The following is a 25,144-nucleotide window of genomic DNA, read 5'->3' on the forward strand; positions in this document are numbered from 1 at the left end:
CTATACGTCTGGCAGTATTATTGTTTTCATAAAATTATTTCGTATTCATACGTTTATGAATGTTCAGTTAATTATATTAATATATATTGACGACATAGTTACTGTACTGCCCGAACTGGCCGGTTAAATTCGAGTCTTTATCATTAAATACAAAATACTCGTAAACGACCTCTGTTATCAACACACTACAGTTTATCGAATAAATATATTAGTAATATATTTATAAATGAATTGTTCAGCTGCATACTTCTATTTTATACATAATCGACTTTTTTTTTTTTTTAAGAAAAAAAGGGAGAAATTATCTATTTGCTTGTGGCTTTAACTTATCGGCGTGTTCATAGACAACTTATGTACAATGACACATGTGCAATTTCAAAGCGACATTCTACGTAGTCGAATTGGGATCAAAAATTGGGAAAATAACATCAAATTTAAAGTAACATTTGAAATTTATTCGATGTGATTCAATTCGGTTGTGTAAAAAAAAAATCACAACACTTATTGGGTTCAATAAACGGTACAAAATGAATTTATAATAATTCCCCATCTCGGCCACACTTGTCATGGACACTCGCACATTCATTCGGTACAGTTACATCACTACGGGTATATTACAGAATAATCCATTCGTCCAACGTAGTTCACTAGTACTTGATTTACTATACACACATATAATTAAGGGTTCCATTTTGGCTCTGGAACCGTATGGATGAGGCAACGGAACGGTGTCGACTGTGCCGACGCGGTGTTCTTCATTCGCGGCGTTCCTCGGTAGGCTTTCTAATTAGCTGGTAGTGTGGGTGATTAGGCGACGTTTATGGGGTTGAGGCTATCGCGCAGCTTATCAAATAGGCTCTCGTTGTCGCTGTCATACATCTGGAAATAACGAGAAATTAGGGTAAGACATTTGTTTAATCATTTTTTTCGGGCAGCAGCGTCCATGTTCAAACATCTCTAAAAGCCAAACTGCGGTTGCCAACCCGCTTGCCATGGGGGGAATGGGATTGTTAGTAATGGGGTCTAATAGCCCCATTACTGGCAATATACCCTCTCAGGTTGACCTCCACGCGGTTCCTCCTGGAAATCATCATGTTTAATTCTTGTCGAATTCATCATGGTGGGCCAACTGACCTGCATTCATTCTCACCTATCATCTTCCACTGGTGCCTCGTCGGTGTATACCAATAGCGCGGGCGGGGGGGTTACCAATCCATTTTCACCCATTAAAAAAAACCCGCCTGCCAAGCGAGGTAACTACTGGCAAAACCCCCCTTATGAGGGAGACCTATATTCAGCAGTGGGCAGTTAATGGCTGATATTATGATGTACTTACTAAAATTATAGATATATTTTTTTTTTATTTTTCATTAGGAAAAAACAGTACAATTAACAGATAAAATATTACATAGCAAATAATAATTAACCAATGAAGTTTCCACTAATTACTATTACATACAGAGCAAATAAAACTCGAAGTACAGCAATGAATAAAAAAAAAAGAAGAATACACTATGATAGAAGATTTATAAAGTTATTTGTTACTTAATAACGCTTAAAAACTAATTCGAACTAAATTTGGTACAACAATTAATACATAGGAAAATTTTATTTTTATTGCGCGGGAAAAGCCGCCGATTTACAGCCAATAAGGATATTTGTTTTTGGAATTTTTCGGCATTGTCGACAACGTTAACTGCATTCAATCAATGAATCGATTAACTAACAATAAAAACACGTCAAACACGGGTATAAAGACAATACGAGACGCACGGACATGCAGTCGTATATAGGCAATGAACGTCATTTGCGGTGGCACATGCAAAATGATGGACACCGCTATAATTCAAGACCTGAATACAGATTACTTTGCCACTCACCATCTCTAAATAAATCAATTATCTTAAACTTTCTTTGATAAATAAATCGTTCAATTTTTTTTTTTATTATTATATAGTGATATAGTGATAATGAAAAATACATAAATTTGAGATGCGAATAACTTCGCGAGTTAAGGGATAAATTGGAAATCTTATAAATGGATGTTTATTACATTATTTCTTGCATTTTTTTTTGTTTATTTGACCTCATCTACTTATATTGACGCGCCGTCATTTAATAAACGTCTTACGAGAACGACCTTGTAAAATTCGCTTAGAAGCGCAGCGTTTGATGTAAATCGTGCATTATATTTTATTTCTTCTTCAAGGATTGCTCGTAATGAGGGATGTTGCTACACTTGGCAGGTAGGTTGACAACCGCAGCTAGGCTTTGATGATGTTTTAAGATCATAAAATCCTCTTAGTCGCCTCTTAAGACACCCACGGAAAAGGAAAGGGTGGCCCATTCTATGCTGGAATCACACGGCAGCACTCATTAATATTCTATTTTAATCTAATAAAACTTACATCATCATCGTCATCGGTGTCGGTGTCGGAGTCGTCGGCGGGGTGCGCGGCGAACACCCGCGCGGCGGACGTGCGGCGCGCGAGCCGGCGGGCGGTGCGGCCCGCGAAGTCGCGAGCGGCCCTCGCCACGCCCGCGCACTGATCCAGAAGGTACTGCGCCAGCCGCGCGTCGCCGCGCCGCGCCGCGATGTGCAGCGGCGTCCAACCCGCTAGTCCTTCCTGAAAAAGCACGAATCCATGACAGACAGAGAGTGTTTGTGAAAAACTAGGAAATGATACCAAGGAGGGATGGGGATTTCTCGTGATAGGAATTAATGACCCCATTACAAGTAGTATATCCTGTGAAGTCGAACTTCACGCGGTCTCCTCTAGAAAACATCCGTGGTGGAATTCACCACGGGGTGGGTCAACTGACCAGATACCACCTCAATGGTGATACCCTGCCAGCGAATACCGATAGCGCAGGCGGGTTTATTATTCCATTTTCATTCCATAATAAAATGGCAACTGTTCTTTATATATAGCAGTGATACCAATTGTTTTTTTTTTTTAGTTTTCTTTGCAGGATTCTATCCTTGAAATAAGTTATATAATAAACATAAAAAAATTTAAAGATTCGAAAACTAGAGATAGCGAGAGCACAAAACGATTTCCCCGTTTCGAGAACACAACATTTTAAAACTATAAATCCTAGCTGGATAAGAGTAGGTAGGTACATATGCTGTAAATATTTGGCCATAAAACAGTCAGATTTAGAGCTTATCATATTTGCGTCTTGTTTGAACAACTCGTAAATTATTTAAAAATATTTTATACTACATTGCCAAAAGCAGTAAAATTATTTAGGCGTCGAGCCAAAGACTCGATCTTGAAAAATGTGGAAAACCCCACAGTGTCGTGACAACGAAAGTGTCATTAGACGAGTGATTGCTGCCGCGTCGCGTGATTCCCGCACATTCCTCACCAATGTCACCTCTGTATATATCTACTGAGTATTCGGATCGCATATATATCATCATCACCATAACAACAATTAATCAACCATGGCTAAACCATAGGGCCTATCCTTTGGGGTTTTTTTCAGTAGCTACCACGATTGGCAGGCGGGTAGGCAACTACAGTTAGATTTTGGTGATGTTTTAAGATCCGTCTTAACTGCTGGGATTTCCTCGACTATTAAATTCTCTTAGTTGCCTTTTACTACACCTAAAGAAAAGGAAGGGGTGGCCTACTCTACGCCGGGACCACAAAGCAAGCACAGCACTCTAAGCATAGCTAATTTGATCGTAGAAACACGAATGAGGCCAAGTTAAAGCAGCCAAGTCTAAGCAGGCGACTATATATATATATATATATATATATATATATATATATATATATATATATATATATATATATATATATATATATATATATATATATATATATATATATATTTTTTTATACAACTTAGAATGGCAAACAAGCTGACGGCCCACCTGATGGAAAGTGGTAATCGTCGCCTATAGACATGAGCAGTACCATGGACACAATAGAGTATACTGTTCCGCCCATGATACCCCCCATGCGTTGTCATTCCTGAGGACTCAGGTGTTATTCCTCTGTACCCAGTAAATACACGCCATATCCCACCCTCCAAAGCGAAACACAGCCATGCAAACACAACTGCTTCACGGTTGAAACACGAATGGGACAGAGGTACCCAAGCAATCGACTTTTGCACAAAGTCTCTCTCTTTTGTACATTTACTAATTACTAATTTATAGTATAGATATTAGGTTCTAGCAAGAATGTACACAGGCGGACTTATCCCTTAAAGAGATTTTCACAGTCAATCTTAAGAACCTGAAAGGAGAAAGTGTCTATAGGGTTAAAATGGGCATTTTTTAGTTGCTTATCGTATACGCGAACAATATGAAGATTTACTACCTTTAGGTAAGAATTCTGTGACAGTGGTGTCATTATAAAATTGGAGGTTATGCGAAGAACAAAAAACCCATTCCGTATCTTATCAGCTGATTACAACAGAAGTGGGATTTCCATTTCATTTACGACTGTGGTAATCGCGTCGGCCGCCGCTTTAATGTGGCTATTACTTAAGAGACCGCCCATGCTAAGAATCGAAAAATTCTCTTAAGGCGACCCCTTTTCTTCTCCATTTCTTAAGGCGATTTATTATTATTGTCATTCATATTAATATACTAAAGTGGAAGATCTTGTTTGATTCTTTGAACGCGTTAATATCTGAAACAATTAGTTGGATTTTTTTTTCTAAATTTATTAGCTCATTTTTTGAGTAACGATATTTAACATTACGATTTGACTACGCATTTGCATTATGGATGCAGGTGACTTAGGACCGTTCCTTATGACAGTATATGGGGGAGGCCTATGTTAAGCAGTGGACAGATAATGGTTGAGATGATAATAACGATGCGCCCACGAGCGCAGCCGCGAGATACAACTAGTTAAATATAAAATATTCTCTTTGAATCTGTTCACTGGTCATAAAATTGTATAACTGTACTATGAATACAAAATCGTCGTTTGCAATTAATAAATAATGACAATATAAAATCAATCTCTGATGTTAATTGCAGTTATATCTTTGTAAATATATCGATTTTTTATCATACGCACAATGCCCCAAATGAGAGGCTAAGCGCGGAAAAGAGAGTCCAATTTTTTTTTACATTTTACATTGATTTTTTATTTACAGTACCTACAAATAGTTTAACAAATACTTTGCGTCATTAAATAAAAAAGTTTTATGAAAAAACTTTAATAAAAAAAATTCAAAAGTCCTCACTATGTAATTATCTTAGTAAGGTAGGCTGCTTAAATATTATTGTACATATATAAACAATTAACTACTGGGTCTTACCTAGTTGTACAACCTTGGGGAAATTGGTTAGATTGGGTTAATACATATTATTGAAAATATTGTAATTTCCATTGTCACATTTGCGTTTCACGACATACCTATAATTTTTTTTACACGCAATCAAGCTGACGGCTCTTCTGTGTTTTTATACAATTTGATATATTAAACAAGATGTTGTATGTTCTAACCTATATTTATATTAGAAAGGGGAAAGATTTGTTTGTTTGTAATGGATAAACTCAAAAACTATTTAACCAATTTGAAAAATTCTTTCACCAAGTGATAAGTAATAAGCTTTCACAAAGTACACTGAGACCTCTATAATTAAATTATTAAATTATTTGTTTTTTAATATATAATTTTTTTTTGCCTGGAATAAATTTTTACCGTCTTATATCCCAATATTTTGTTATTTGTATTTAAAATACTCATTTTGTTTGTTGATGGCACATCTGTTGGAGAAAAGCTGTAAGCGTATGTAGACTTAACATTAGCGAGGCACTCTCACCGATAGCTAGTCACTGATTCAAGATATTCTAAGAAAACATGGTATTATTTAGAGAATCGACGGTACTCATACATATATATGGTCACGAGTTCACGAGCTCGCTTGCGTCATGCTGACATTCATCTGGCAATTGGCGACGAATTAATATTTACAATTCAGATTGACGAGTTTGTGACGTCTCTTGTTTATATACCATTTAGTTATTACTTATGTAACTTCATGCGTTATGGAGAAGACTAACTGCGTTTAACTACGTATCCTACCAGTAAAACCAAAAAGCAGACTTTAATTGTGACAAAATCTGTTTATATTTTTATTTAAAAACTTAACTAGGTTTTCCCAAGAGCCTACAGCATGGGGTTCTTCAAAAGGGGGGTAAAGAGGTTTCTTCAGGGTTGACGACGCGCGCGTAATACCTCTGGTATTTGATCAGGCTACGGTAACCGCTTACCATCAGGTGGGCCGTATGCTTGTTTGTTACCTTAGTGGTATAAAAAAAAACTAGTCAATTGATTTTGTTATAATTTCTACAGGACCAATCGTATATCCTTTCAGTTATAAAAGAATTCTCCAAATCGGTTTACAACTAACGGAGATATGAGGTAACAAACATAATAAATACAACTGAATTGCAAACCTTCTTTTTGAAGTCGGTTCAAAAGAAGATTTTTAAGATCTTAATAAAAGCAACATAAGCTAAAACAATAATTTTTAGAATTTTTAATTGACTATATGTTTGTTCCGGGTTCGCGCAAAAACTATTGCACCAAATCGACTTCGGTTATCATCGTTTTCTCCTAAATTTCTAATTTAAAACCTGTTGTTTTATCTTGATACGTCATCTAGAAGTGCTTATGTAAAAAAATCCAAATTAATTAAAAAAAAATCATCAAAAATTGCAGAAAAATCACACTTCTAAGTTACGGACAAAAGTTTAAGAATAAGTACATAAAGGAACATTCTTGTACATAACTTAATTTACCTTTGTTATAATATGGCAGGTAGGTACGCGTTATTAATATTTGTCGACGACTAAATTTACAAAATTTCAACGATATTTTAATCTTGTTACTGCTAAGCGTAATGAAACCCTAAAATATATGATGTAAAACACATTTTCGTATGAAAACTCATTACATTCAGTTTCGACCTTGTGCAGCCACTACTGGCAACTGTGTACCGGGCAACCTTAAATTAGATTTTCTATTCATCTATTGTGCGTTTAATTGATTAATTTTCTCACTAATCTCATCAAATAACTGAAGGTAAAACATTGGATGGATGGGTATATTGGAGAGTATAAGAAATAAAGTATTTTATTTATTTGTTTTGTTTTATTATTGAATATTACCGCTATGAATCACGATCTCACCTGATGGAAAGCGACAATGTGGTCTAAGATGGAGCTTGCGGGCCCACAAACAGTTTATTCACATTTGTAATAAATTGGTGCACATTATATTTGATTTGAAAAGCATAAGCAGAGAGAGAGTTCCACTCCTTGGCTATCAGGGTGTTCCGCTCCTTGGTCATACGCATGATGAAGGAAGACGCAAAGCGCTTCTTGCATATAAATAGTATTTTTTGCTGGTATTTATAATGACAATTTTAATTCTGATATTTTATTAAATAAAATCCACGTATTCGATTCTTTCCCTCCAGCGTATACCGTTAGTGCAGGCGGGGTTACCATTCCATTATTATACATTAAAAAAATATTGGAAACTATAAAAAAAAAAAAGCGAGACTAGTACAGAGCTATACGACGTTAATGGGTTACTATGATGATAATGAAATAGATGAAGTACTAATGACAGGGCAATACTCACTCTAACATTGATATCTGCGCCGTAGTAGACCAGCGTCTGTAGTGTCTTGATGTGTCCAAGCTTAGCTGCAACGTGGACGCATGTCTGACCTGCAATGATTGCGAAATATGGTTATTGTTTGTAAATAAAAAATATTAAAGGAACGAAACGATATGATGACGTTTTCAATGAGCAACTCATGAGGATGGAAATAAAAAAGCTATGATATATAAAAAATAATGTAGATTTCACAATATATAAAACGCCATTGTATCTATCTTGCAACCACCGTTGAAAATTATACTAATTAACTCGTTCATAAAATAGATTCATAAAATCTATGTATAAAAATATCTAACTGAGCGAAATTAATTTCATATATTATATATATGTTGCCAATACTGATTGAAAGACCGATCCGATTTTTATTAACATTTTTACAATTATTTATTTTCATTTCAGTAGATTTTATATCTCGAACAAGTTTTATTTAAATCTCTTTTTCTACTTTTCTGGTTCAAAAGATGTAATCCAAATTTTAAAAACTTGCTCTGTAGCTGTAATATTAAGGTGGACTGACGATGAAGTCGAAAAGTAGCCAGAATTTTATAATAAAACAAAGCAATAGTTTGGGCTTTGAATTATCTCGCGAGTTTATTCAACCGACATTGAACAGGGTCTGATCATGAAAATTGTAGATTAACAAGATCTACGTATAAAATGTTTCTAAATTAATCGCTTGAAAGATTTGATCCAATACTGAAGCCTTTTGTAAAACTAAAAAAAAAAAATATATTAACCAGAGCACCATTTTTTTTGTAATACCTATGCATTGTCGGTTGGTGTTCTAAAATCAAATTATCCTGTAAACAAACGTCGAGTTTCTATGTGGGGAAACTATTAAACAATCTGTGGTGTGGGATTCCACAAGCGAAGCGTTCGTTTTTCACAAGCGATTCCCTGAACGCGGCGTGAATAATCGTAACTCGAAATCGAACAGTGAACTCATTTGAAAAGCCCACGGAAAACATCGTTAACCTTTTTTCATGCGGGTTTGTATACTGAACTTTGTACAAGAACTGTACACTAAGGAGCCAAATTAATAAGAGATATGACGGCTTGAATGAGATTAGACCGGCCGTCTTAAAACATCTCTAAAAGCCTATCTGCGGTTGCCAATTTACCTGCCCAGCGTGGCAACCGAATGCAAGTTTGCTGGGCGGATGTGGCAAAATTTTTAGTAATAAAAATTACACATATGAAAATCTTCATGACGGAAAGTATTTGGCACCAATAAAGTTGTCTATGGCAAGATATTTAATACGAAACTAGTTGCTGTTAATTAGAATAATATTAATAAAGTATTGTAAAAGACCGTGGCCTAATAATCCCGGTCTATAGCCGGAATAGGCCACCTCTTCTGTTCTTGTGGGTGTCGTAAGAGGCGACTAAAAGAGGGCGAGGGATGGGCAACAGCATCTCTCTTAAAAATCACTAAAGCCTAATTGCGCTTGTCAATCCGACTGCCAAGCGTGGCAACTACTTTCAAAACCCCCAAGGGGAGGCTTATGTTCAGCAGTGAACAATTAAATGCTGATATGGCGATGATGATTGTAAATAGGTGTTTATAGCGATTTATAGCGATCGTTGTGGCTCATAAATTAATTACTACGGACTACGGAGGCACGGCTAACTGGTTTTGCAGGAATTATTTGCTATTTGAATGAACCAACTAATGAATGAGACTCTTTCTTATTCCTTTCATAGGGAAGGAACTTTTATAATTCGTTGTAATGATACACAAGGAAAAAGAAATGTATAAAAAATCACTTGTCAATTTCGAAGTTTTGCCTCATAACATCTCTAATTATAAAATAATAAACAAAAACCACGAGTCTCGATTCTAGAGTCATCTAGTATTTCATGTCCAATTTTATTTAGTGACCAAACACATTAATATAATAGTAAGTTGTTTTTTATGTGAAAGGGTGGCAAACAGGCATGTGGCTCAACATCATCATGAGTCACATACTCCATCAGGTTACCATCAGGTAAGTGATTACTGTAACCCATAGACACTAACAACACCAGAAGATTTGTCTATTTTAGAAAAGGTTTTATTTCCTTGTTATATCGAGACAGTTAAAGCCAAAGCAATACCATGCCGATAAAAGCATCCAAAGGACAGTCACATAAAGCATGTAACGAAAAAAATATTAAGTATCTGCTTTGTTTTGTGAACACGGCTTAAGAATTCGCCCAATCTCGTGTACGGAATTGAGAAACACGGAAATTCCATTGGTATTTATGTTGTGGGTTTACCCCTGTGGGGCAGGTAAGGCGCGAGGAGACAAAAGGTCGAGGTTCTATATCCAAGAAAAACCGGACAATTTGCACGTCGACTATTATAATTGCAGTGAATCTACGTAAATGCTGTAATTAATAAAAATGTTCTATACATAACAGAAAATAAAGTCGAATTTTGAACAAGTGTTTTATATAAACATATTCTTTAAATGTAGGGCTTCTGAAACCACAACCGACGAAATAATCAATCTTACTTGTTTTATATAATTTAATAATAAGTATTACTAGTACTATATGGTATAACAATAAGAATTTTTATATTCGAGGTACATATAACTCTATAAACTTAACTTTAACTATAACACTGTTTTGTTACTTTCTTTCTAATTTAAAATTTGGTGTAAAAGAAAGAGACAAGACAGTTTCAATAGGTAAAATAGGTTTTTTAAGAGATCTAACATTTTTATGAAAAAGAAGATAAGTCTGTACTGATGCTGTTAATTGTTTTGTTGTGAAGCCAAATAAATAAATAAATATACCGTTGATGAATCCTATTGTACATTCGCGGTGTCCTGTGACATCTAGAAGATGCGATGTGACATCACACATAAAAAGTAATAAATAAATGACGTAATCATTATTTTCCAAGTCGCAATGTTCATTAGAAGTTCAACGATGATGATGGCGAACAGCGAACTGTTTTATTTGTTTAAAATCATATTAAATTATTGTCTCATTTAATATTCTCGCCCCCTTCAAAACTAGTTGGGCATAAAAAATGTTTGGCGTGATGTCACTTTAACGGGTTTAAGTAATATTATTATATTGAATATCAATCATTTACGTGGTTTATGTTTTGCGGGTTGGTTTATCTTTAATTCTGAAATATACAATGTAAGTATTATGATGGATGAAGTTAGCAAGATCCAAGTGTGAGTCCTTTCATTTATCATAAAATTTTCATTGGACGCTGTATGCTGCTGTATTGCACATAAGGGATATATCGATCATAATATTAATGAAATTAAAGTAAAAATAATGTTTTTTAGACATTTTTCTCTATTCATAGGTTTGTTGCGTCATTACATAAAAACTACTGCACCGAATTCGATGTGGTTTCAAGTTTGCTCCTAAAGGTAAAATTTAAAATTTGTTGAACGAATTATTTTGGTAGGCCGTTTAGAATACATACATACATACATATCTGTCACGGCTGTCTCCCATTAGGGTAGACAGAAACAATGGAACGCCAAATACAATGCCGTTTATAAATGTTTTATTTAATTAGTTCTTCTGCTTCCACAAGCATATACGTACGAAGTCACAAGCATATACTAGTTGAATATAAAAATAAGCTAGAAAACCGAACATTCTAGCAAGTAGCTTACAAAAATAAAATTATACAGTGTACAAGAGCAAAAGAAAGATAATTTTTTATCCATATTTCACCGCACAGATGGAAATAATCTGTTACTGGTTTCTGATAACATATAGTGTCCTAGTTTGAGGTCCATGCGATTGGTGTAATTGAGTGGCAATTAATATGAATTGAGAATTGATTTCTCGATGGAGAATATAGTATATAGAAAGAATAAAAATATCTGCTGATACTAGAACACCGATTGCTGTTTAAGATCATAAACCAAAAAAAAATATTGTCGCCTATTTCTAAACCAGTTGGGTTTTTTTTTTTTTTTTTTCGTACAGTTTTTGCTGTTGGCCGCAGATGGCCTTTACAGCTTCACCGAGCGCGTGTGCAGGGGCGAGTGCTGAAGGCACTCCAAGCCCGCGAGAGGGGAGCGACGTGAGGCGTCAGCTCTTTCAGATGGACTGCGGTGTTTGCGCCCGAGGGCGCCCTAGTGGCTCGAACCTCGACTCAGGCCACCGCACTTCGGCCCCCGTCAGGGCGGGGGTCGGTAGATCGCGGGGGGGGGTCGCCGCCGTCGACGTTGGCGGACGAGACATACGAACGGCGCACGGGCAGACGTCTGCCCGGTCGATGACGCGAACCGGGTGTGCTGGGTCCTCGTCCCCGCCGGCGGGGACGGTGTGTGCGATGTGTTGGCGTGTGTGTGCTCGCGGAGAGACTGGACGAAGGTTCCGCGGAAGAGGTCCCGCTGGTGTCATTCACCGCCGTTATGGGGTCGTCGGGGTCGATGAGTGCGTGCCTCGGGCGTCGCCGTCGGCGTTTATCGTTCTCCTTAGGGGTGTACGCACACGCTTTAGCGATGAACCAGTTGGGCATAAAAAAAAAAAATGTTTAGCGCGATGTCAATGTCATTTTAACGAGCTTAGGTAATATTATTAAATAGAAATAGTTTACATATATTTGAAAGTGGAATAGTCGTGAAAGAAATATATATTAAGAAATATTATAGTAGATAATAATTATTTAAATCTTAAATCTGTTAATAATGACTTCAGTGATGCAATCAACGTGCTTATCCAACGATGTATTCATGTAATTGTGAATTATATGTATATATATATGTATATATATATATTTATATATATATATATATATATATATATGTATATATATATGTATATATATATATGTATTCTATTAGTTGTTTTTAAAGATATTTAGTATTGTGCTTTACAATATGGGACGTTATTATAAGTATTATTTCATTTAAAACAAGCTAAATTCTTAATTATAAAGTGAGAATAGACATTAACCGTTAAAATAGTTTTTATATTATTTACATTTAATATTGAAAAAATAAGTAATAATAAAAAAATCATATGAATTGCTTTGTTAACAGCGATTGAATTGGACGTAAACAAGAAAACTTCCGTACATTTTGTAAATATTTTGAAGCAATAAGGAAAAACAAGAGTAAGATGATGCAAGGCCATTATGAAGGTACTGTTTACGCTATTATGTTTACAATGATCAGTTACAATACTGATGAGTATTCTAATGCCATTATTCATGGGGCTAAAATGTTGTTAATATGAATAGTAGATATCATATTCGTACAGACTGTAAATGTCTATAAATTTACTTGAACTATTGACGTCATTACCAACGTCATCACTCTATGTGGAAAATCTGTGTTTTAGTTTAAGTTTTACTAATCGATCATTTATATTGTACACATACTAGAGAATTTATAGTTTGCGTTCGAGTTGAAACTTTTCGCTAGCTGCTTCAGCCCCGTATTTCCCAAGGAGCAAGATGAAATGTTTACAGGGAAAATTCATGAATGTTTAGAGATGTGAGGCAAGTATATTCGCTCCGGCTCCGCTGGACCATCTCCAAGTTTATTTAAAGACGTGTAAAAATAAATGCACAGCTACGAAAACGGCCAGGGCTTTATGTACGTATATTTGGGTTGCAAGCGTACAGTTTGAAATTGCTTTTTGTCTAACACCGTGACGCATAAGGTCGCGCTTATTCCGGATGTTTTACGGTGTCACATGTTTTTATGCGAACAGTTTTTTTTGTGAAGTTAATAGAAGAAAATAGCGCATTCTATGGGCTCGTCTCGATGTGACTGACGTCATGTGAGCAACTTTAGTCGGCTCTGAATTACGTTAAACGATTCTACAGTTAGGCATTTGCATGAAAATTCACATTTATAGGTATTGTACGTCAACATTAGTCTGTAATGTACAATGATTGTGTATTATATATTGGTGAATGTTGAAATCTCCTAATAGCCAAAGCCGTTTATGCCAAGGTCGAAACAGTCCCGAAGAACTTTTAGTGTCGTTCAGATTCTTACTTCATCTCTATTCTGTCTTTTTTGTTTGCACTATTTTCTCAATTTGAAGGACAGTGACAAAACACTCTAATAGTAAAAAAAGGTTTGTAGGACGTTCGAGATTATTTAAATAAGGAGTTAATAGTGTGCTACAAAAAAAAAATAGCAATAAAGGGGGAAAACTAATATTCGAAACTTTTGGTAAAAACCTAAAGGGAAAACAAAAAAAAAAAACACGGCAACTTTAAAATGGGAAAACAAAAGGAAACATCAAACTAACAAAACCAATACCTAGTCTCGGTAAATATAGGTACGATAATATAAATACAGTGTTTATAGGGATATTTACTGTACGACATTTCATGAATAGGTTTGCGGATAGAATTATGACGCAAGAGAAGGTTTTTACATTTGTAACGCATTGGTCACCGTTCTTTTTCTCAAATGGTGGTTGCCAAAACTTTTAAACAATTAGTAGGCACTAGCGATTTTGTGGTTTACGCCTAAACAAATATAATATACGTAACATGTTTGAATACATTATGTATACACTTTAAATTAACTTACATATGTAACGACAACTAATATATTACATAAAGTGTAATAAGAGAAAATGTTATGTATTTTAAATGAGGAATTTATATAATCTAAAATAACTTCTATGAATTAAGATTGTTTATGCATTAAATAGGTTAAGATTTTGCATCTACCAAAGCATTTCAAAACGTTTAATTATTTACATTAATAATTTATTATGATATTGAATAAATTTATGTTAATATTATATTAACATTTGTTGTTAAACATGTTATAGAAACATTCCGTTGTAGTCATCGATTTGTAATAGTTACGTATCGTTAATACATTTTAATCACTATTCCGTGGCAAGCAAAGTAACTAACAATATTTAATTGAACGTGTCTATGAATACAATGCCTACTGAAAATCAAGTAGGGAGGTAGATAGTACGAGATGGTGGATACTGTATCAATACAAGGCACTAATTATGCAAGCAATAGATGAGAGTAAACAGGCAATTGTGTGCGTAAACTGTAGTAACGTGGTAGTAAACGTGTGTGTGTGACGTAGTGGCGACATGAGGGTCGCACGCGCAGCCGACGGAGAGCTACGGGGGCCGGGTCGGCGTGCGGCGGGGAGCGGATGGGGTTTTCCCAACAATGTGGACCGCTGACTGCGACTCGCCGTTGAGCGCTGTCCTCGCCAAATATGGTTGGCAACGTCGCATTTTCTCGCATATTTCTGTCTGTTAGCGATGTGTCATTTTTATTACAGTTTATTTCCATTAGAGATTGGATTAAACATCTCTAATTAATTTGTGACAGAAGTCAGTAAAAGTCATTTTTATTTTTACGTACAATTATTGATAGATTATTGATAGTTTATTTATTTACAATTTGTGTATGTTTGTTGTATTTACATTATTTTTACTGGTACCTTTCCTGCACTAGGTTACCCGCCAATTAATTATTTTCTAACTACACTGGGTTGGCTGGAAGAGATCTGTTTTAGAGATAAGCCCTCCCTTGCTAACAAGTTGTTAAACTAATCGCTATATGTATTGTTCAAGTGCATTAAAGAATATATAATAGTGACTTCATAAAACATAAATTCCTGATAAGTGTTAGTAATTCACATTTATTAATAATATGTTTAGGTGTTATTGTAAAATCTTTATTGTACATAATTTACATGGGACAATTTAAAAGATTTAATATGGCGTACTTACTTCATCGTGTTGGAAACGGTTCTAGCAATATTTATAAAGCATTGAATGATGAGTCAAACGATTAAGTAGATGTCAAAGAACGTATTGATGAGGATAACAAATACCCATAAAATACTTAGCGAATGATGTGTAAAAATATACTCAATATATTGGATAGGAAAACACGACAATCAACTTAAGTTCGTATTTGTGTGCCAGAATTGTTACATGGTACAGAATATTTGATATATTTAAATTGTAATTACATTTTTGATGCAAGAAGATTACTGCAGTATTTGCAGATATGCAATTGACGAAACAAAAGTACAAGGCCTCACCATTGTAGCTTCAATAATGTGAAATTTATAAATAGTACATTAACAATCGTTAATGTAATATTATTTTTTTTTAAATTTGTCATTTATAACATACCAGAATGAAAAATAAATACGATAAAACGAAAGCACGTTCGAACACACGCAACACGATCGAATCTGTGCTAACGTGTCGACCTGGGAGTGGAGCGCAGCTATATTCGGATTCGGAAAGCCCCAAGTTTCATAAAAACTAATAGTTTTTAGATAGCATTAATTGTGTGATACTGTCATAACGATTTATAAGTTATTATAGATGATACATGGTACATAGATGAAACTAATTCGTACGGTACGACTGTTTGATGAATTTCAATCAGCTTCCGGTAAACGAAAAAACCAAAACACCTTGGATTGTAAGTACATATGTGAAGGTTAGCTAAATAAATATATTTTTGATGTAGTATCAATTTCATTAGATGGATGTAAGCGTTTATTGGATAATGAAATTGGATAACTGTATTACAAATATAAAAAATGGTCAGTAAACATTTGTAAAGATATTGTGTCAATTTATTGGAATACTAATTGTCGTTCGCAATTATATCATAAAGTTAGCATTCCAAATAAACAGTAACGGATCTCCCAGTATTTGTTGAATCATAATTAATCAGAACACTAATATTGTAAGGTCCAAAACAATAACACAAAACATATACGATATTGAGGAAAATGGAAATTGAGAACGTTTTATGACTAGGTTGAAAAGATTAGTGAATGCGACGCTTCAATAGATCAAACTGATAACAAGTGTGCGCACATTCTAAAGGGAAATTCCAATCTCGTGTCACATACACTTTCACGTGGGTTTATCCCAAATAAACACAATTGGCCCCATTGTATTCTAACCATCGAGGGTTTTACGGGACGACTATAAATATATTGCGGTTTTCCCACATTAAAATACCTGCATGCTCTATGGTATTCCTCAAGGCACTATTACAAAACTAGGCCATGACACAAACCGACGAGCTAGAAGTAATAGTAACGGTAGGAAGTGATGGTATAAACTTGTACGCTGTAAATGAATTCTAAACTGGCATTAAAAATGAAACTGTGTTGTGTCGAGAGTGAATGACCGTTGATACACTCGTAAAGCGAAAGTTGGTGATGGAAAAAAAAATATTGATATTATATTTAAAACTATACAGGGTTTTTTTTTAAATAAAATACAGCTCATGTTACTCCCTAATCATGTAGCTTTATATAGGTAAAACATTTCTGAAAATGAAACATTAGATACCTATGATAATATACGTGAACTTGTCTCAGGGTATTTAATTCAGGGAGACTTCTCGAGATGTAATTTATACAGAACCAGAACGATCGAAAGATAAACGAAGAAGGGAAACCCATCTCATTAGCATACAGACGTAACAACTTCAATTAACGTCGGAACAACGGTGGGATATCCCAAACGATGCTTTCACTCCGAGAATGGCAGTCTGTTACGCGAACGGACTGCAAAATGTTGGAAATACCCAGGGGCCGACTGTAGCATTCAGGTGATCGTCTCGAAAAGGTTACTGGGAACTTGATGTTACCGTTCCTTTAATGGAAAAAAAGAAATTGCTTTTTGAACATTGCATTAGTTTTGTTTGTATTGATTTTTTTGCGTTAATTCAAGGATTTTACGACTTTTACATGGCATCTTTCTTTCCATTCAAAAGCCGATAAACCCACCTGCAAATATGCTGTTTTATATTATTATCATAAATTTTATAATAAAGATGTCTAGTAAAGTAACATTAATGTACATTGGATTGAATAACATTTTGGAAAACCCAGAGATAATGTGTAAATGACTATTTCTACCGAGACTAACGCCTTTTATTACGAGTGGAAATACCAACCAGCTCGTGTTGTAGCATTCTGCGCATTTCATTGATCTAGGGAGACTGATCAAACAAATGAACGGAATGGATACCTTGAAGGACACCAAGAGGTGCGGTGCGTTTACACGTAAACAATGCCAGTTTAGCGAGGCTCAATAATCACGATAATGAACTAATTCAAGACGGATACTGCGGATAGTATACGGATCCTAGATACAAGTTCTAGGCACGTGATAGTGTGGTGTGATGAATGCCGGTTTATGTCCGGATTGTTAGCTTCTCAGAGGACAATGCCATCATTGAAGGAAAACCGCAATCACACGCCATTCTCTGAATGGGTTCAGAAATAAAAATAATACTCCAACATCACTCTACGGATTTTTCGGATGCAATTTACAATATTCAGGTGAATTCTTTTTAAAATAAATTTTTAGGAGGCGTTTGTTATTTGCAGAAGACGTCTGATTAGATGTTACGCAGATAAATTGCATATGTAAGTTTCACATATATGTCTTATGGTTGTAAATGACGTAATACAATAACCAGTTTATGATACATAACAATAATCAAATTATGACTATATTAAAGTAATCAGATAATTTTCTAATGAAGTATGATAGTTGAATGAAATCAAAGGATTGTTTAAATGGATAAATTAATATTTAATGGAGACAAACAAGCAGAACATTAAAGGGTTTTATATAGATGTTTTCAGGTTAATTGTAAGTAAATTTTCTCACAAGATGAGTGTGTAGAATAAATGCCTATTGTTAGTAGTCTATAGTGAGGATCCGGATTCAATAAGAAAAAACTATGATACTTCGATTTGACAGCTACTTTTTGGCAAGTATGCGAGTAAATCTCCTAGAAAAATCTTATCTTAAGCAAAAACAAAGCATATCTAAAATGAAAAAGAAATTTTAAAGCTAATAGATAAACAGCATACAATTTCCAATCGATTTTAAAAAGATTTTCAATTCGGTTGTACTTTTTTTTGGTTTGTTACCTCTTAATTCCGTCAGTTCTAAACCGATTTGAATTTTTTTTTATCTGAACAAATATAGATTGGTTCCATAGAAAATACACGTCATAATATGTAGTTAATGAGAATCTTTGAATTTATATTTACGACAGTTGAACATTGAGGGTAAGTAATACATTGAGCGGAGGAGAGGTATGCCGCCGACTAAATTCAAGCTACGGTGGTTTTAATTATCCTCTCTGGTCACCACGGCAACTGAGTTTCACTTCACAAGTTAGGTATCTCTGTAGATGTTAGTTCGAAGCCTTTATAAGTTATTTTTCATGCAATCAATCGACAATACTGATGATTCTTCATATATGGCGTCCATTATATTTTAATGATACACGACATAATTTTTAACTTTTCAATATGCCTACCTTTTGAGTAGGTTTAATGATGTTTTAGTGACAAAAATAGGCGGTAAAATAGAAGATACCTAAGAGGTACAGTTGGGGAAACCGCTGTGGGTTTTTACACACTGATTCAATAACGCTTCGAGTCTGGTGCAGTGACTATTTCTCATATATTTTTATTATTAGGTAGCATTCATTTAAAACATTTAATATACATTGCATTTAAACACGATTAATTAATTTAATGGCCAGTTCCCGGTGAGACGCTATTTGAATAGAACGCGACGAATTTGAGCCTATGTTACAATGTTTAATGCAATGTTCTAAAAACAAGATTATTCATAGGACTATGTATTCCATTAATACAAATTATATTTATTACCGAGAATTATTAATAGTATTATGCAGTACGGTCATCGTCGTCATTATGATCTTGTCCATATCCTATTGTTCGAATCAATTCGAAATATAAATTTAAAATAAATGTACCTAGTAGTATCCGTATTCTTAGGCATAAAATATTTATGCCTAATAATTTAAATATTCAAATTTATTCCTAATTATCTAAATATATTTAAATTGTATGTCCAAATGTATAATAAAAGTAACGTAAAACATTTACCAAAGACAAATTTGTGAAAATATTTTAATAGTGCCGATTATTTCTTGGCAATTTGGATCGTTAATGTTAGACTTAAAATAAATATAAAAAAATACAAAAAAATCAAAATTAATACACAATGCTGACTTTATTGTTTTGACTGAAACTATTTTGTTAAATAGAAAATTGTACAGTTTTTATTTTTACAAAAATCAGTGCTATATGAATGGATCGTATAATTTAATTAGCAGTTGATATTAACGCGACAAATAAAATTAAGCTTTTCGTATTTCCTAAGTTCTGACTTTCTTATATATTCTTTAAATATATATATTTTTTATTTTGTATTTGAACGTAAGATTTGAAGGTAAGATAGAAGGAAGAAGGGGAAGAGGGAGAGCGAGATATAGTTACATCAGGCAGATCAAGGAAGGAGTTGGTGTCGTGTCGTATCAAGAGGTGAAGAGACTCGCTGAAAACCGTAGTGAGTGGCAAGAGCTTCACCGACAAGAGCGCAGCTCTTAAATAGGATAGATAGATTTGAACGTAAACATTTCCTTGTCTTTTCCTCTTTTTTAATTAAAAGACATGATTAAAGATAATTAAATTAACTATTAAAAAAACTAACTTCAATTGTAGCAAAACCAGTTATTTTGAAACTAAACTACTAAACCGATTTTCATAAAATTTCTATAGTAACAATCTGTATACATGTTCTTTCGGATAAAATAATAATTATCCAAATCAATTTAGAATTTTTAATACTGTTTGTTTTTTAATACGGTTGATTATTAAAAAAGACCGACAATATTAGATTGTCAATTAATAAAAAATATACACTTACCATTATAATTTTTCTGATTTAATATTGTCGACATTTTTCTAGTTGGGTGTTCTTTGACTGGTTGCAGGAGGGCTTTGAGGCACTCCAATTGATTCGTTTCGGTGGCTATGTGTAAAGGTGTTTTGCCCGATCGGTCTCTCGCCCCCAACGACGCTCCAGCCAGCACTAGCATCCTCGTGACTACTGGAAAGCCGCTCATCACTGCCAGATGGAGAGCAGTGTGTCCGTAGTCATTCGTCAAGTCAAGCCACGACTTCTCTGGGCACAATTTGATGAGCATGCTGACGGATTTCTCGCAACCGTGAACAGCGGCCACGTGTAACGTTCTGAAAAACAAAAGATCCTATAAATATATTATCATAATATAGTTTTTATTTCTACTTCGCTTGAGAAACCTTTATTCAAGTCTTTTTACATATATATTAAATAAATAAAAAAGAAAGAAACAAAAAAGTGTGGACAGCAAACAAAAATACCCATTATTACAGACATATATTTCAAATGTGAAAATCAAATTCTAACATTTATTGTCATTTAAAAAATATTAAAGCCGACGTGATTGGAGCAATAATGTGCATAGCAATTTGTAATTAGTAAATTTCCAAATAATAAATTAATATTTAATTATTCATAGGTCAATATAAAATATCTAGAGCCATTTATGAAATGTCATTTACGAAAATTAAAACATCCACAATAAGGTAAGGAAGTGGTTTATTTAATTCTAAAACCCAATTTTTTTTTTACCTAATTCTTAAATAAATAATATTAAATTTTACCTTTTATACAAACAGAATTACAATTGCCTGTAATTTTACTTATTATTTATAAGTATCGATTGTATATTTTTATGCTAAAATATATTTTGGCAGTTGACAATGAAATTATGATATTTAGTAGAATAAGAAAAAAAAAATTAAATACTTCAATAAAAAAAAAATTATAACAAAGTAATAATTTGATTTAAGTTAATATCAGTAGAAATTGATAGAAATATTAAAGCAATAAATAAAAATTGTTAGATTTTAATATGAGTTTCACTATAATTTTGTTTTTTTTTTTATGTAAGGTTTATATAGACAATTTGCACTCCTGCAAAGCCAAGGTGGTTTTCTAATACTCATATTTATAAAAAAAAAAGAAATATTGTAAATACTGATAACTTTTTATATAATTAAAACTGCAAAACAGGCTAAATGAGAGTTCACTTTCATTTTTATCAAACTGACATAGAAATTCACTTTTTAATTAGTGGTCAGTCACTGTAATCAATGCCGTGAATCTCTCCAAGGAAATTATTTTTATAGTTTTAAAAGACCCATAGAGCTCTTTACAGAGCTATAATATGTATTAATAAACTAAGTAATGTATGTATAAAGTAACCATATATATTTTTGCACTTATAAACTTTATGGTCTGGAGGGAAGGGATTGTTAGTAATGGAGACTGAGAATCCCATTGCTATCAATATACCCCACCAGGTCGACCTCCTCGCAGTTCCCCCTGGAAACTATCATGGTTAATTCCTGATGAATTCATCATGATGGTCTAACTGGCCTGTTTTCATTATCATGTATCACCCTTCACTAGTGCTCCGCCAGCATATCCCATTAGCGCAGGCGGGGTTACCATACCATTTTTACCCATCAAAAAAAAAAAACTCTATGGTCTTAATACTTTTTTTATATACCATAAAGGTGGCAAACAAGCATACAGCCCGTCTGATGGTAAACAGTCACAGTAGCCTATAGACGCCTGTATCACTAGGGGTGTCCTGTGCACATCGACCCTGAGGGAACCTTAATATACACTTTTTGAAAAACCCTATACTGTAGTCTTTAGGGAGAAACCTAAGTAGGGAGCTCATTCCACATCGCACACTATATCACAACATATTTTTATTTATTATAATATCATTAATCATTGCAATTATTTCTGACAGAATGTACCTATTCAATGAAATTATTTCAGTCATAATGATTATATTATCATTATGGAGCTATGCTTACATTTATATGTATATGTATTTTTTTAATAATTGTGGTCAGTTATCATTATCACTATCATTATCACATCAAATATAATTTTTGAATGAAATTATTTTTAGTTATAAATATAATAGTCCAATATATATTATATTATAAGATATTTATTATGTCCATAACTAACATTATAATTGTAAAAGTAAGTATGCTTTCACATCTAAATCACTGATTTGATTATGATAAATTTTGATCTCGGTCATGCTGACAAAGTCGCGGGTAAAAGTTAGTACTGTATAAATAGATGTGCAATTTGTATTTACTTGAACAAAAATATTAATAAATAAATAAACTTTATTTCCTTAAACAAAGTTATCCTATGGTACAATATAACTATGACCCCACACTAGGCAAGGCCTGTCTCGTGGAAGTCAAAGATAGAAATTTAACAGTTCTTACATTATTAATTAATTGTGAATGACTTTGGCAGTGTAGCAGTTTAAGTTTGCTATGCAGCATAAGTTGCAGATTCAATTCATATGATATTAATATAAATGTTTATTTTCAGAAATATATCAGTTGGTATTTGTTATAGATATTGAAGTGGGTACTTTAAAATTTTGTTAAATAATAAAGTGTACTAATGTGGGGAGATACAATATGACATAAACTGATTCAAGTTACACAGTATGATTTATTTCATAATATTTATGACATATTAGTATTTATCAGGGTGTTCTTAGTATGTATTATTATTATAAAACTAAATAAATAAAAAATAAATGTTTTATATAAAACAAGTTATTACACAAATGTCTAGCAATTGTTTTGCATTCATAGTACCTCTTATATATTTTTACAAAAACAAAGCGGAAAATCTTAGACATAAGTTCTTAATCTACTTATTATTCAGATAATCTTATTGTTATTGTTAATGATTTATTAAATATTATAATAGTGCATGTTGTTTCTATAAAAGAATTTTACATTAGGCAAAATTATTTTTTGTGTTATTAAGTTGCATGTAAAATGTAAAAGTTGTATGTAAACCTTATTAAATAAAAAAAAAAAAACAATTTGAAGGTGCTGTGTGATACTAGGTTAGATTCTGAAGTGTCATTTCTCTAAAACTAAAATTATTAATTTAAAATATTAAACTATACCACATTTAATAACAGTTAAAATAAATTTAACTAAACTAACTTTAAACTAAATTAATGATAATTTTAAATGATATCTATTCGAAATTTAGTGCATTTAGAAGTTTAGGGCATTTAACTATTCTTTAGAATTAAAGTACCTCTCGGATATCAAATTAAAATTAATATTTTAGAGATTCATTTATATACTTAATATGGATTGCAATAATATAAATAGATCAGTATATAAAGAAGTTTGATAGAAATTTATTTGTCTACCAAAATTTGTTAGTAAAAGTAAAATAGAAAAATATAACAAATATGAAAAATCATATTTTAAAAATAAAGAACTTATACAAAATACTAGCATCATCATACAGCTTCGCTCATGTGGATTACTATTAAGTGCAGAGTTAGGATAGTATAGTCTATCAAAGTATCATATTTCAGAAAGTATCATATTTCAAATCGGTTCAGTTGTTAAAGCAAACTAGTGTAAGTAATAAAAATTCAAATATTCTATACTTTATTATGTGATAAGGGTCTTCATCAGATATGAATTAACTTTGATAACTCTTGTTACAATCAATAGTGTTTATTTCTGTACCCCACATACATATTGTTACAATTATAGTCATTGGTTTGTGTAGATCAGAGCCTTTGAACAGACATTAAAGGTTGTTATAATAATTCTTCAAAGTCATGCAATAATTTAATTTTATAATACTCCAATATATATTACTTTAGGGAGGTAGTTGTATTCACTGCTAAGACAAACACACACTGTCATGGCATACTTTTACTACTACAATATAAGCATGTGAAAATTCACAATTTTACAATACTTACGAATCTCCGTCATCGTCCTGTTGGAAGTATAATAATGAGGTAATGTCTTTAACATCTACATGTGGCGGTAGCGCCGTGGGTGTCACATCCAAATCCAAATTTGATAAACTTTCCGTTAAACACACTACCCCACTGTCAAGGTTCGTGTCTGCACTAGAACTATGCACTTTTTTTTCATCACCACAATCCACTGCACCGCTATTTAATTCACCAGAGAACAGCTGTTCTCCAGACAAGAAACCAGAGTCCGTATTCTCGTCTTCGGGAAACTTCGTTTCAAATTCCTTGTTGGCACTCATTTTGTTTGTTCACTAATTTCACTACACTATGTTATTATTTTTAATAATTTGTTTCAAATACAGAAACGATACGAAATCATTGTATAAAAAAAATAAGTAGTTACGCGTTACGACTACCGTTTCAAAAGAATAGCGAACACATAATGATAATAAAATGGAACAAATTTATTAAACATAGCAAAGTTGAGAACGATGATGAAAGGAAGGTATTTCCGTACTTTTTGCGTTCGGATACAATCACGAAACAAACGTATTGATGTGACTATTGATAAAATGTTTATTTCTTATTGGTGTATTCGATCAATAATAATTATAATTGAATAAAATAGTTTTAGGAATTTAACTAAATTTAGTTTTAAAAGTAGGCACAAACACAAAGCAATCGCATGATTTATATGAACAAAGATAGATAATAACCTTAATGTAATACACAATAAATAATTTACCATTTATTAATACATCAAATTAAATAAAAAAAAAAATAAAAAAA

The 25,144-nt window shown here is 33.3% G+C and overlaps 1 protein-coding gene across 1 annotated transcript; it reads right to left on the bottom strand.

Annotated features, from left to right (window-relative positions):
• Window positions 1-433: 433 nt before the first annotated feature.
• LOC113520181 (NF-kappa-B inhibitor cactus) lies at window positions 434-24,872 on the bottom strand. The gene is made up of 5 exons (XM_031906945.2): window positions 24,356-24,872; window positions 20,386-20,711; window positions 7,630-7,718; window positions 2,409-2,627; window positions 434-879 (listed from the first exon to the last, which is right to left on the bottom strand). Exons 1-5 carry the CDS (start codon window positions 24,652-24,654, stop codon window positions 808-810), a joined length of 1,005 nt encoding a protein of 334 aa, XP_031762805.2. The 5' UTR covers window positions 24,655-24,872; the 3' UTR covers window positions 434-807.
• Window positions 24,873-25,144: the final 272 nt, after the last annotated feature.

The sequence above is a fragment of the Galleria mellonella genome, unplaced genomic scaffold (genome assembly GCF_026898425.1).
Source record: "Galleria mellonella isolate WM207_F2 unplaced genomic scaffold, CSIRO_AGI_GalMel_v1 utg537, whole genome shotgun sequence".
In the NCBI taxonomy this organism is placed as follows: Eukaryota; Metazoa; Arthropoda; class Insecta; order Lepidoptera; family Pyralidae; genus Galleria; species Galleria mellonella.